At 34.4% G+C, this 15,760-nt stretch overlaps 1 protein-coding gene across 3 annotated transcripts in view; it reads left to right on the top strand.

Moving 5' to 3' along the window:
* LOC128217822 (kelch domain-containing protein 10-like) overlaps positions 1–15,760 on the top strand; it is a 35,584-nt gene that overhangs the window by 8,481 nt on the left and 11,343 nt on the right. For all 3 annotated transcript variants that reach the window (XR_008258274.1, XM_052925225.1, XM_052925224.1), the window contains 7 exons: positions 2,207–2,337; positions 5,229–5,313; positions 6,409–6,581; positions 8,653–8,795; positions 9,654–9,738; positions 11,313–11,394; positions 12,784–12,831. Coding sequence is in view for 2 of the 3 variants with exons in the window: in XM_052925225.1 (XP_052781185.1) it covers positions 2,207–2,337; positions 5,229–5,313; positions 6,409–6,581; positions 8,653–8,795; positions 9,654–9,738; positions 11,313–11,394; positions 12,784–12,831 (747 nt within the window). In the remaining variant the exon portion in view is untranslated. The remainder of the gene's footprint in view (positions 1–2,206; positions 2,338–5,228; positions 5,314–6,408; positions 6,582–8,652; positions 8,796–9,653; positions 9,739–11,312; positions 11,395–12,783; positions 12,832–15,760) is intronic.

Here is a 15,760-nt window from a genome sequence, read left to right as displayed (position 1 = left end):
ATATAAGGACATAGAGTATAGGTTGTCGTGTCCCGGCTGTTACTTTCCCTTGTATGGACAGATTTTTAAATAACTTGCCACATGTGTTCGGCATACCATGATGACATGTCGCGTGCAAAACCCGTGTCCCTACCTCTTAGGTCAAGGTCACACTTAGTGTTTATTCACAATGGAATGATGCATATAAGGACATAGAGTATAAGTTGTCGTGTCCAGGCTGTAACTTCCCCTTGTATGGACAGAATTTAAAATAACTTGCCACATGTGTTCGACATACCAAGACGACGTGTCGCATGCTAGACCCGTGTCCCTACCTCTAAGGTCAAGGTCACATTTAGGTGTTTATTCACAATGGAGTGCTGCATATAAGGATACAGAGTATTGGTTGTTATGTCCGGGCTGTAACTTTTTCTTGTATGGACAGATCTTGAAATAACTTGCCACATGTGTTCGACATACCAAGACGACGTGTCACGCGCAAGACCCATGTCCCTACCTCTAAGGTGAAAGATACACTTAGTGTTTATTCACAATGGAATTCAGCATTCCATATAAGGACATCAGAATGTAGGTTGTCAAGTATGGGTGGTATTTTTATGCCCCCACAAAGTGGCGGCATATAGGGTTGCCCTTGTCCGTACGTACGTCTGTCTGTCTGTCTGTCTGTACGTACGTACGTCCCGAAGATTGTTTCCGATCTAATTCTTGAAAACTGTTTGTCCAATCCTCACCAAACTTTAAACACATGTTTGTGACCATAATATCTTGATCAAGTTCGATAGTCATGGAAATCGCTTTAGTCATTTAGGAGTTACGGCCCTTTTTTGCCAAAAATACTTCAAAAATATATGTTTCCAATCTAATTCTTGAAAAGTATGTGTCCAATCCTCACCAAACTTTACATACATGATTGTGACCATAATATCTTGATCAAGTTCGATAGCCATGGAAATCGCTTTTGTCATTTAGGAGTTACGGCCCTTTATTTGCAAAAAAAGACTTGAGATTATCCTGAATAATCATTATGGCTTATTTTCTGTGACAAAAAATCGAAGTGGGGGCATCCGTGTCCTATGGACACATTTCTAGTTTATGTTCAAAGGCAATATTAAATTTAAATTAATTTTAAAATAACTTGCCATATGTATTTGTTTGATCTTTAACTTTTCATGTACTGACCTTGTTCATAGGTCAATGTCACATTCGGGGGCATTTGTCACATACTGTGACAGCTCTTGTTAAATAGTATATGTGTACTGTGTTGTTTGTGGAGTTTGTGCTGTTGTTCAATGTGTCTTGTTTGTGATTGCTTGTTTTTGTATTCTATGTCTTTGGCGTTTAAGATTTACCATTTACGTTTTTTCTTTTTACTTTATTCGGGATTGTTGGGATAAGAGTGAGGTTGTGCACGCAAACTGGTTTAAACCCCCAGTAAATTTACATTTTACTGACCGTTCCAAGAATAACAATTCTTGATAAACGTACTTATTTTTTTTATATATAGTATGTATGCACTGTGCTGTTTGTGGAGTTTAGTGCTGTTCTTCTATGTTTCTTGTATGTGATTTTATGTTCTATGTCTTTGGCGTTTACCCAGTGCCACTAAACCAGGTTTATGATTAAACTTTTGGCTACTGAGCTTGTTTCTGTAGCTTTTTGCATAAATATTGCTGTACTGAAAGCTAAGTCGAGGTATGTTAACGTTATAAAGTGGTCCATTCTTAAATCTTCTCTAGATCTTCTGAATCTGAGGGAATATGCATACATGTGCCATAACTGTCAGTTTGTTGAAAAGGTTAAAGTTAGCAAATAATCTTACTTCAATAGCATCCAAACGTCCTGCTGATGTGCATTAGGTTATCACCCGGGGCAATCGTTGTTAATGCTTGGAATTGCTGGTTTTCACCAAGTTTTGGTATTTTGGTAAAGCGCTGAATTAAAGTCGTACAGACAAGATTTGGCCTTTATAAAAGGCAAAAGGCAAAAGGACCGTTACTCTTGAGGGAATCGTTTTTTGCTCCAGAGATAGCAAATGGTGTGTAAAGGTGGTGTTCTGACTGATGTGTTTGATTAAAATGGAGATATTTAAAATGAAAAAGTGCACTATTTCTTATTCAACTGAGTCCATGCACATGTAGCTTGTGTAAAAATACAAGTTGCAATGATCTTGAGGCAATAAGATAATTATGTATTTTTCTGTTGCCAGATCTGATAATACCTAGGAGTGGTCACCGTGTGCTTGTGGACAGTCAGTTCTTGTACAGCTGGGGAGGGTTCAATTCTGACCTCTGGGACGTGGAAAATGATGAACACACGCGTTTTCCCCTCCTCAAAGAGGTAATCTTTATACTTTCTTGCATGTATAACAAACATCAATTTTCACTGATAAACCATTTACTTCTTACTAAATAATTCATATATGGAAAATATTAATTACTGATAACAAGATTGTAACCGTGTATTTAATAACAAAAAGCGCAAAAATATTAAATGATTGGTGAATGCTAACATATTTACTGTGATCTACTATAGTCTCATAAGGTAGAAATACCGTGTTTTATGCTCATTTCTTTCAAATTAAACTCAGTATCCTTCATAAGAACCATTGTTTTCGACATTTATTCATCCCTTTTGGAATATTAAAACAATATTATTAAATGTGGTAAATCTTATTTGGGAGTAAGAGTGCATCTTTAATACAATCACAATTACATACAAATAGAGGATCTCAAATGAGTGTTTATTTTGTATCAAATTTATTAAACGAGTTCATTTTAAAACGATTAAAACGAAGCTCTGCCGAGTTTTTATCGTTTTTAAATGACGAGTTTAATAAAATGGATACAACACTCATTTGAAATTCTATTTCTAACATTACTCATTTACGGTCCAAATCAAGCAAATCAATAATAATAACAACAATGTCATAACTGCCTGATGTCAGAAGTATTTACGCGAGTGTGTACATGTCATTTGGCGGTTGAAGTTTAAAAAGAACATAAGTCAGGGTCACTGTCGCTTTCAATAGTGCAAATTCTCTTTGTAGCTGGTCGATTACAGCATGGAATTTTAATGGATGTGCACAAGGACATTACTTCCATGAATTCAAGCTACATAAATGTTGTAAAATCCTCCAGAAAAAGTGGGATTTCATGTGGAATCAGTGACTGTGACAGTGTGTGAACTTGAGCATTAATGTCGAACAGCCTAGAATGAGCATTTTGCAAGGTGGTAGACAGGATTTTTTCACTGGAGTACAGGATGCTGGACATTTCCTTGTGTTGATTTGGATTTATGTGGCTGTCGTTGTTTATAGATGCAATGTTCTTGTGTACTTATGTTTGCATAATCTGGTTCGCAGGAACATTGTTGTTATTCAATTTCTGGAGAAGGTATTTTCTGGCGCTGTGGTCAGGGAGGTGTTTGTTTGGATTAAGCCCAGCCTTCTTCACCATTTGTTTCATCATGGAGCTGAGTTTGTTGGCACCGACATAATTTGTTTTGAAACATCGTTTCTAATGTTTGTTTACATTTTTTGTCAGCGCTTATGAATACATTTTTCTGCAATGCGGTTACCTACTGTAATTTGCATAGTTATTACACTAGTTATATATGAAAAATATTGCATGGGGTTATATCACTCCTGCGCCGTATGTTATGTTATAAACAAACATACATGATAACATATCTTCTTGTTATGAATTGGTCCCTATGGTCTGCGTTCCAAAACAGAAAAATGTGAAAAATTAGGAAATTTACTGTACCCCTCTGCTAGATACAAAATATTTTTACGTCATATTGTAGGTAAAAGTACGTAAATTATGAAAAGTGAGTTTGGCCACTTTTTGGCTCCTGCAAAAAGAAAATACTGCAGATGACCCCAAAGATGGCCACCATAAATTGCCATTTCAGTAAAAATACTATGTTTGAATATGGCTTTTTTCATTGAATACTCACATGAATATTACTTCGGTCATAATGTACTTCAAATTGAGATATAACATTAAGCACATCAAGGTCAGCGTCAAGGTCATTTCAAGGTCAAAGAATGAAAAAAATCCCAAAATTTGAATTTTCCTGTTTACCTTTCCTCTTTTATAATTTATTAATGTTAAGTATGTGTCAAATGTGTTGGCAGTTGTAAATTGTATGTTCCTTCATTTTAAACTGTTGTACTTAAGGATATAGCTTTTATATTTATACCCCCGACAAAGAAGTTTGCAGGGGTATATGGAGTCATCCTGTGGTTGGTTGGTTGGTAGGTTGGTCGGTTGGTCGGTCAGTCCGTTGCAATTTTTCTTGTCTGGAGGATAACTTGAAAACTAATGGAATTTAATTAAACTTTATACGATGATAGAACATAATTAGAGAAAGGGCAGTGTATAAGAACTATGACTCTATTTTAGCTAATTACAGAGTTATTGCCTTTTGTTACTTTTTTGTCCTGAGCATAACTTCAAAACTACTTTAATAATTAGGGTATGTCCGAAGGCCCAAAATCGTGCAATGCGGCTCATATCACAAACATTTGGCAGCCATCTTGGATATAGTAAATTGGCAAAAGTCACTTTTAATAAACAATGGACATTCTCCTAACACAACATATGAAAATAATTTTAATAACATCCTGGACATTTTTTTTTCTTGTGACCCAAACATCTAAGTTAAGCTGTATCTCAAATACAGTCGATGCCCCGATAGGACGCCAACTATAAAATCATGTGATCTGATATTTCAAATGAATCATATCTAAAAATATTTATAACTGTCATATGGTTTCGTTATACAAGTAAAATAAAATATTTGCATTTCGATGGAATGAAAAACCAGTATATGCATTTACAAGTATATATATGCATTTTGATGCAAAAACCTTATTTAACTTTCTTGAATATGCTTTTTTTCGCTCTTCTTTTGAGAAAACATCCATTCTGATATAGGCAATTAGAAAGCAAAAAAAAATCACCATCATCAGAGATTAGAGGCCTCTTAAAGCTCTTGATGAATGAAATATGGTGCTTGTATTTATAGGCTTAGTACAAGACAGGTTTAATTCCATATAAAATTGAGTGCAAAAAAAGTGCAGGTTCGGGATTTACACTTTTTAGTTATTTGTCTCTGCTGAAAAGTACCATTTTGGCATTCACTGGTTTTTCATTCGGTGCAATCATAACGTAATATATGCATATGATTAATCTATAAAATAAAGAAATGACTGTTGTGCATAGATGCTGCAGTACGAGATGGTAACAGACACCTGGAGGAAACTAGAGATGGAGGGGGAGTTTCCCACAGGCCTCGCCTCACATGTTGGTATGTATGTCTGGTCGGTAACACATGGAGTGTAAGACTAGAGAAAGCTATCAAATTCTTTACCCCATGTTGATTGTTTAAAACATGACAGCCAGGGGCGGGGCTTATTTTCACTATTTGTCTTACTTATACTTATAGTAAACCTTACATATAGCTTAGTAAATGGTTTTGTGGTTTCAAAACAATGTTTTTTATGAAAATTTCACAAGTAAACTATAAAACATTCATCATTTGTTAATATGTGATGTATTCTTTTGCTGTACTTACACAGCCATTGAATCTGGCAATTTCCACAGGATGTGAACTACTGTTTAATTGATCTACTAAAGGGCCTTTGAACTCATTGCAGTACATCGAATAAACACTGTTTACACACTTGCCTATTATATATTTCAATCCCATTGACTGTATATATCTAATGGATGTTATTAAAATAATTCACCAATAATCGCCGATAATGCTGAATGGTTACCAGGCACATGGTGTAAATCTCTGCCCTCCGGCAATGCATGACCAGACGTAACTGCAGTTAATTATGACCTCACTGGACGTAAAATGCAAATTTAAGGCAGACCCCTGTAGAGTTCACACATAATGCAGATATTTAGTTAAATTGTACTAAGGTGATGATATGTTCTTGAACATACTTATTTGGTATATACGGGCAAACTCTGATCATTGGTCTTTGGGTAAAATAAAAGGTTCTATAAAAGTTTCACCAGTGGCCTAGAACATTTCTAAAATCTTGGATTTAATTAAATTATTCTGTGACAATTACATTTCAAACTTTTGTGGAAATTATTCTGAGGGTGTTGATGGATTAAAACAGTGCTCTAATAGTGTGTTCAATATTTCATGTGGATTTAATTTCTGTGGACATTTAAAATACCAGGACTAGTGAACTTTTGGACTTTGGACATTATTCTTTATTTTAAGTATTTCAATTTAGGCATTACTTATTTGAAATTATTTTTGTTAAGCTGTCAGTAACTGGTAAATTCATTTCGCTGATGTTGAAAGTTTGTTGCTGGCTTCTCTTTTCCTGTTGAATTTGGTGGCCAGAACTGGATATTGTTTCAATGTTTTCTTTTTCAGTGTTTAAACTTCATAGACATATTCTGCACACAGGGGGGTCAGGTGTGCCTTTTGGTGGCTCTAACTCTAACGCCATCTATGATTTTAACCTGGATACCCTCCAGTGGAAGTGTATTGTTCAAGAGCAAGATCTCAGTGAAGAGAAAGAGGCTGCAGCACCAAAATACGGACAGGTGCTTGTAGATTTTAGTGCATGTTATTGTTACGGTAAATCTCCATGTATATGACACACTTTTTCCCCTAGAATTCCCAAGTAAAAAATACCTGTGTCTTATCTATTGTATTAGGCTTCTGACAATTTTTATGAAGTCAATTTCAGGCTAAATTTGAACCTTCAGATAAATCAATGAGGAAAATTTAGCTTGTTTCCTTAAATTCAAAGGGACATAACTCACACAGCGTTCGAATTTAGACTCGCATACTCGCAAAATGCAAGCGACATTTGGAAATTGCAAGTGACTTTTATTCAAGCTCGCAAAATTCTGCGAGTGGCTTTTTTTGACCACAAAATGTTAAAAGGAAAGTAGAATAAACATGAACTTAATTCCGCTACGTAGCCGAGTGTAAACAGCAGGCTCTATAAGTGGCATGTTTACACTACCGGTATAAGGAAGACAGTACGGAGTCACGCTCTAGTAGGTTTTCAAAAATAGAACAAATACGGAAAAGGCCGAGTTTTATCTCGAATCTTTCCGGGATGCTCCGAGGCGTGCATAATACAAAGTTAATACGAATGACGTAATCACCTAGCTCAATCATTGGCTAAATTTAGCGCTTTTGCGCACTATATGTAAACCCCATCATCCTTTGAATATATTTCCGCCCAACTGTCAAAATGAATAGACTTCGTTGATCGATATATTTCATGGTCCAAAGTATCCACGCTACATTTACTGTTGCTTTTTTTTTATTTTAAATTTATTATTTTATTGTTTTTAATACTTATAGACTTAATGAAATTTGTAGCGTGCTTGTCGAATGGGTATTAAATTACCCGATGGCGAGGGTAAATATACAAAGTGAACAATGTCAAATTATTGGACAGCTTTGTTATCAAAAAGCTGCCAGCATCAGATGAGTCTTTCCATACCCCCCAAATAGAATAAGCCATCAACAAGTTCTAGTAGTCGAGTCCATCAAGATTGATACTTTTTAATATTCATAATATGTCTTAGGTGTTATTTTCTACTTTAGTTAGACAATATTATAAGGGAATAAAGCAAATAATAAAATTGCAAGTTGATTTTTCATTTTGCGAGTTGCCTCAAATTGCACTCGCAAAATTTTGCGAGTGCTTCTAAAAGTTAAATTCGAACCCTGTCACATCTCCTCTATTTAGTTATAACGGCAGTGGAAAATCAGGATATGGCGAGTTGAAAAACCTTAAGTTACATTATATATTTTTTCCTCTATTGTACAAATCAAATTTATGTAAAATAATACTCTATGAAAATAATGAATAAACAATGTTAATGTGAATTACTGTAGCATCATTGTGCACTGTCAATGCTGTTCTAAATGTGTGCAGATGTGAAAAACTCCCGCTGCCTTTACACAGAGTACAATGTCAATAGTACAAACTGTTTCAATGATAAGGGTTGTTTTTTCAGACTTAGCTACCTTCTTTAATGCTTTGCTAAAGGTGTTGACATGAAGGGAAGCCTTCCAAAAGTATGGCATGTAAAGAGATACTGACACATTTTTTGCACCATTAAAACACCCGTGGTTATATGTCAAAATTTGCTGGTTTTCTGAACAAAACGCTCTGTGGCGGTCTCAAGAAATATGTATGTTTTGGGGTCAGTGTTTTTGTTACTAAAAATGACTAGAAAAATTGTTTTCACTCAGTTACTTGAGTAAGATATAACAATGTTACATATCGATAGCTTCACTTCAAAATGCCAAAGCTGCATTTTTTTCTGTTTCTGAATTTTTACATCATTAAATAATAATCATAATGGCGAGCCGCATCTTTCTGCAAAATGCCGAGTGAATAGTCCAATGAGAAAATGTTGTTGTATCTTGTGATCAAAATGCAAAGCAATGATTGGACATCTCACAAAGAAACAAAAATGCCGAACCTTCAAAAATTGTATCTACAAAAATTGTAACTTCGGCATTTTGTAAAAAAACAATGTGTGATCAAATTACCAAGATTAAATACTAAAAACTTTGATACGTTGCTTCATATATTAAAAACAGCTTTCATAGCATTGCGATGTTTCTTATTATATTGTATTTCAGGCATTGGCTCAAATAGATAACTACATGTATATTGTTGGTGGAACAAGTGGTTTTACCTATGACATGGACATTAACAGACTCAACCTCACTGATCTCACGTGGGAACATCTCGAACCAAGGTCCAAATATGTGCCAAGTGAAAGGTAACTGGATATCATGCGATTTTTAATATCTTTAGTGTATAAATTTGAAATGTTTTTATGCCCGCTAAGTTGGGCATATTAAAATTGTGTCGTCCACCGGTCCCATTATCTGTGTCTTGGCTGTAACTTTGTCATGAAAGGAGGAATTTGGCACATATGTTGGGTACATAAAGATGATGTGTCAAGTGCAAGATTCATAACCATACCTCAAAGGTTATGGTCATACTTACAGGTTTATTATTATGGAATGGTTTTGCATGTCCAGGCTGTAACTTTGTCATGCAGGAAGGGAATTTAAAATAAATTGGCTTATGTGCTCAGTACCTAAAGACATGTCACATGCAAGACCCACGACCCTACCTCAAAGTTCAAGGTCACACTAAGAGTTTAATCAGTATGGAATGCTGTATATATGTACATGTACTTGTAATATAGTTGGTTGTTTATTTATGACATTTTCCAGGTGTATACGTGAGCACATATTTTTTGAGTGTATATATCAACACATATTTTTGAGGTGTATACGTGAATGCATAATATTCCAGTAGTATATGTGACCGCATATTTTCCATGTGCATATATGAGCACATATTTTTCAGGCAGATGTTTTAAGCCCTGAAGGTTGCAGTTGGTCATGCCAGACTGTTACTTTGTCATGTAGGCACATATATAGGTTATAGTTGGTCGTGTCCAGGCTGTCCAGCATTCACTTACTGTGACACCTCTTGTTTATTTATTGATTTATTTACAAGTTTTTGCAATGATCGCCCCATACCAATGTAACTAAGCTCTAGGAAATTGCTTTATACAAGCTTCTGGTTGAATTAGTGTTGATGTTTAATTTTGTTAACATTACAGATACCGACATGAAGTAGTTCACTATGAGGGCAACCTTTATCTGTTTGGCGGGGGGACAGCAGGCATAGAGTACCAACTGAAAGAAGTCAGTACCAGTACTCTATTAAATATCTCTGTAACCACTGAAGTGATTGATTCAAAATATCTTCAAAGTCTTCATGGGTAGCAGAAAATATACTAAGTTATGTAATTCTTGTTCCAATTGATGGCAAATTATGGGCCTTTTCCTTGAAAAAAATGTTAAAGCTTTATAAATTATGGTTTTAAAGTTTTGCCTGTGAAAATACCATTCTTTTGCTCGATCTTGGCATAACTCAAACAGGATTAAAATTACGGTCATGAAACTATCCTTTTGGAGAGAGAGCAAAACCTTGTTTTCAGAGGGCAACAATTGTGGTTGCTATGGCATCAAAGTAGTGAGAATTTCTTCTTTCTGGATCCTGCGTTATCTTAAGAAGTATGCAAGCTACCGGTAATTTAATGAAATAAGTGTGTGATTAGATGGCAATAGGGAAATTATAAAATGATGGACAAAAAATATTGCTGCTTTGTCAGTTGTAAAACATTGTACAGTTGTAAAGAATCTTTTTGCTCAGACATTTGCATTAGAATAGTTAAGGAAGTACCAGCTGCACACCATTTTTACAACTTTTTTATTTTTTGTCTTGGAAAGAGCCAATTTTTGCGTAAATATCTCCAAACCAATGATATAAGATTGCTGACAAAAAATCAGATCGTAGATTTTCATATTTCCGTATGAAAATTATTGTTTAATGGCTTAAAGCTGCACTCTCAGAGATATTCCATTTTTACAACTTTTTTATTTTTTGTCTTGGAAAGAGCCAATTTTTCCCTTAATATCTGCAAATCAATGATATAAGATTGCTGACAAAAAATCAGTTTGTAGATTTTCATATTCTGTTCGAAAATTAATGTTTTATGGGTTAAATCATTACTAACGGTTTAAGAAAATGCATAAAAGATCAATTTTTGTCCATGGAATTTTGCAAAAATTGGCTTGTTCCAAGACAAAATATAAAATAAGTTGTCAAAACGTTAAATCTGTGAGGGTGCAGCTTTAAACCGTTACTTAAGGATTAAGAAAAATGCATAAAATATCAATTTTTGACCTTAAATATAAAAATCTGCGATCTAATTTTTTGTCAGCAGTCTTATATAACTGGCTTTCATGGATTTTCGCAAAAAATTGCTCGTTCCAAGACAAAAAATAAAAAAACTTGTCAAAACGTTAAATCTGTGAGAGTGCAGCTTTAAAATGAATATAAATAAACATGACTTGAAACTATTTCAAAAGGGGCTTAAGCCCTTTTACCCTGCTTTGGGCGTAAATCCCTTATTCTGGAACAGACCCGGCTGTTTCCCAGGATTGCCAATTATCAACTGTTGGAACTCAGTTGATAGAACACTTCATTGTAGAGTTAAAACAAATATAATGTCGTAGGCTCGCCACAAGTCTCACCAACACCTCAATTTTTGGTAAATTTTATTTAAAAATCATTTAAACGAAATTTTATCTGTCAATTAGCCCCTGGTAATTGTGAAGTGTTAGGGGAATGCGTATTGTGAGTGCAGACCATGTATTTTGTGTGGGTACCAGTTGTTTTAGACATATTGTGTACTGTGAAAGTGTTGTTTCAGATTGATGTATTCCACATTGAGATGAGGGTTTGGGAGAAAGCCCCAACAGTGCCATACCAAGACATTGATGGAGGAAAATCACGTACATGAATGATTGTTTTTATATAACCAGTTGTACTCTTCACATTTAGTAATCATAATATTCTTTTTCTTACCTTTTTGAATAATTTTGAAGAGAAAATAGTTACACAGATCATTTTTATTTAACTTGTTGATACAGATTTTTGTATAACTTGTTTATGAATAAGATTGTATACCTGTTGTTTTAGACTCGTTAATCAGCAAGATAGTATGTCCGTAGTTTTAAACACATTAATTAGAAAGATTTTATGTCTGTAGTTTAATAAAACATTCTTTAATGACAAAATAGAATTTAATACAAAGAGAAATATTTATAACCGCAATAAGTCTGAAATAAATAGACAGACTTTCATCAAAGCACGAACAAAATATAATAGAAGAAAAATATAAGACCTTGTTTGCATATAAGACTAAAGAAGGTCAACGCTTAAACAAATTAGCACTTTCCAAACCACATCAATTTTGGAAAACAATAAAGAAACGTAATGAAAGGAAGATAGATAAATGAAATTCTTCTAACGCTGACTATTTGTTCAACCATTTCAAAGATATGTTTGACCAAAATGAAAATCATGACGAAGAACACCGAGTCTTATAATGATGCGAAAAATGATGATCAAATCTTAGATATGGAGATCTCCAGAAATAAAATGATAAAATCTGTTTTTATCTCAAAATATTAATGATGGCAATGGTATTGGTTTGTATGTCTGTAGCTTTAAACTTGTTAATAAAGAAAATTGTATGTCATCAACATGTTTGTAGTTTTAAACTTGTTAATCAGCAAGTTTGTATGTCTGTAGTTTTAAACTTATTAATCAGCAAGTTTGTATGTCTGTAGTTTTAAACTTGTTAATCAGCAAGTTTGTATGTCTGTAGTTTTAAACTTGTTAATCAGCAAGTTTGTATGTCTGTAGTTTTAAACTTGTTAATCAGCAAGTTTGTATGTCTGTAGTTTTAAACTTGTTAATCAGCAAGTTTGTATGTCTGTAGTTTTAAACTTGTTAATCAGCAAGTTTGTATGTCTGTAGTTTTAAACTTATTAATCAGCAAGTTTGTATGTCTGTAGTTTTAAACTTATTAATCAGCAAGTTTGTATGTCTGTAGTTTTAAACTTGTTAATCAGCAAGTTTGTATGTCTGCAGTTTTAAACTTGTTAATCAGCAAGTTTGTATGTCTGCAGTTTTAAACTTGTTAATCAGCAAGTTTGTATGTCTGTAGTTTTAAACTTGTTAATCAGCAAGTTTGTATGTCTGCAGTTTTAAACTTGTTAATTAGCAAGTTTGTATGTCTTAGTTTCAAACTTGTTAATTAGCAAGTTTGTATGTCTGCAGTTTTAAACTTGGTAATTAGCAAGTTTGTATGTCTGTTAATCTGTACTCTTTTCCAGTGTATCCAGCTGGGAGGAAATGTCACAGCTGCCACCTGCTCGCTGACAGTAAGTACATTCATATGGACTGTTTTAGCACTTCCGATACTAACTTAAGGAATTGCGCATCAGTTGAAGTCTTTCCTCGTCCAATTATTACCAAATGTTGAAAAATTGTATATGGGAATAGCACATCAGCTGCTTTTGATAAACAGCCATTCCAGAGTTATGACTCTTGAATTGTCAAAATTTTATCCAATTAATTTTGTCTGCTCTCAAACTCAACGCATTTCTTATATAATGTATAGTTAACTATGTTAAAAGGTTTTTGGTCATAAACAGCTATTCCTCATCTGTGTTTGATGAATAGTCGGATGAAACAACTCTGGAGTTATGGCCAAAAATTAGGTATTCGAATATTCGAAAAAAAGTGTAATAATACTAATTCTCAATAAAGAGAATAAAAAACCTTTTGCCTACAACTGTAGACATTGTTTGTCTTGTTTTTACAACGACTGGCCCCTAATGCCAGAGGTGTGAATGTGATGACAATACACTAAACACGTGTCATATGTCATTTAGGGACATATCGTCGGGTACTGTAAAAAGTCCCCCTACTGTTACAATATCTGACTAGGAATCGGCTTCAACACTAATGTTTTGTCTTGGCTGGAAATTAAGCTGTGCAACAAAGCTCAAATTGCCGTGATGATATGAATGCCATGTGCTACAATAATGTTGTTACATATATGTGCTTTAAACTGTTCTCCATGTTTCGATACAATGTTCGTGCTTTGAAATGTAAACATACAGTATAGGGTTTTAGGATAATTTTTCTCTATTGTTGTTCAATAGATGAGTCAAATCCAGATATGTTTTCGTTTTATTATTTTACTACTTCCCGAGTTGGTTTGAGTTTTCCAAGTTATATTTCGTCAATTAAGAGGTCAATCTCAGAACGAGGCCGCTTGTCCTATGGAAAGACCCTCCATTGGCGCAAAATGCTATTTGACTAGGAATGCATCTTATTTCACATTGTTTACAAATATAAAGGCAGCGGAATTGAAATTATTTGATTTTGTTGTTTGTCTGTTTTTAATGTACTGGGTTTTTTTTATTCCTGAAAATATCGAATTTAAAAAGGCTCATTTAGGGGAAATCAGGGTCCACCGCGCGACAAAGTAGGGTAAATTTGCCTGGGCGAATAATAATAGTAGTTTACTACATCTTCCAAAATATGTATTTCGGTGATCAAATATTCGAATATTCGTTCGAAAGAATTAACGAATATTCGAATATCAATTTTGCCATTCGTTTGCATCTCTAAAATTTAGTTAAAATATTTATAGGCATAACCACCTCAACTGCATTCCCATTATTAAATGCACCATTTATTTTCCATATATTTTCCAGGTGTAACTACATATTTCCCAGTTGTATAAGTAACCACATATTTCCCAGGTATACAAGTAACCACATATTTCCCAGGTGTATAAGAAACAACATATTTCCCAGGTGTATAAGTAACCACATATTTCCCAGGTATACAAGTAAACTCATAATTCCCAGGTGTATAAGTAACCACATATTTCCCAGGTGTATAAGTAATATATATTAAAAAAAATACAAAAACGTCATTTGAAGTAGTTGTGACGTCATATGCAAGTTTGACATCATTTGAACGTTATATGCGAAAATAAACAAGCGTCATTCAAAACAATGATCAGAGTGTATGAAATGGCGTCATCAGATTGCATTGAAGATCGGGCAGTTAAAAAGTTTTGTAGTGAATTAAGGAAAACGCCGACACAAACCTACAAGATGATAGAGGCGACAAGTGTCAGGGTCAGTCGCAGTCTGGTTTTTGAATAGCATCGGCGTTTCCGCGACGGCATAGAGAGCCTTGAAGATGATGAGAGTAGAGGAAGAAAAAAGAAATATGGTGCAACGTTGGTGACGCATTAGCAAAGGACCGACGGTTAAAGGTCAGAATGTTGTATGGAACAATTCATAGAATACTTACTGAGGATCTACAAATGTCGAAGGTGTGTGTGCATTAATAATACGATATGAAAATATTATTTCTTAAAAAAAGTTGCTCATAAATGATTAAGCATCTTTATGTTAAAGAAATCTATTTTAATTAGATCGGATTTTTTTTATCCTACTAACTTGCCCAGTCTAAGGATCTAAATAACTTAATAATTGAATTAATACACGTTTTTTTATTTTCACAAATGATTTTTCAATTTTAAACAAATAATGCTCGCAGGTTCATGCACGCTGGGTTCCACGCCTGTTAAAAGACCATGAAAAAGAAATCTGTGTCCGTGATTCCAGAACTTTCTTAGGTATAGACGGGAAGGAGACGGATTTCTTAGTAGGATAATAACAACAGACGAGACGTGGCTTTGGTTTTACGACCCCGAGTCAAAATCGCAGTTGGCCGTGTGGAAACGAAGCGGATCCCCACCCCCGGGTGTCAAAGAGCTGCGGAAAGTACATGTTCATCATGTTTGTTGACATACAAGGGATGATTCTTAGCCACACCGCCCCAAGCCATATGACCGTAAATGCAGATTATTTTTTTATACTTAATAATTAGTTGTTATTCAATTTTCGAGTTTTGATATAAATATCACTATGTATTTCAAACATTTCCTTATGTTTGAAGTAAAAACTATTTAATTGATATATATTAAGCACTTTATGTACCCCTTTTTTATTTTAAATGAACAGAAATTATGTGTTATTTTAAAATATGTGATACCATACTTTTTATCTACTGTAATTTTGTAAGTTGCATATAGCGAATCGTTTCCTGTCACACTTATTATCACATATGCGGTCCGTAATGTCTTTTTCACGTGAACAGGTATTCTGCCGGGATCTCATGCACGCATTGCAGAAAAAGAGACCAGGGATTCCCCTGGAGAATTTCATTTTGCATATGGTCAATGTATCGTCCCATACTGCACAGACGTTTGGAGATCGGGGT

The sequence above is a fragment of the Mya arenaria genome, chromosome 14 (genome assembly GCF_026914265.1).
Source record: "Mya arenaria isolate MELC-2E11 chromosome 14, ASM2691426v1".
In the NCBI taxonomy this organism is placed as follows: domain Eukaryota; kingdom Metazoa; phylum Mollusca; class Bivalvia; order Myida; family Myidae; genus Mya; species Mya arenaria.
The sequence above is the reverse complement of the archived record's forward strand: the minus strand, read 5'-3'. Positions and strand labels throughout refer to the sequence as shown.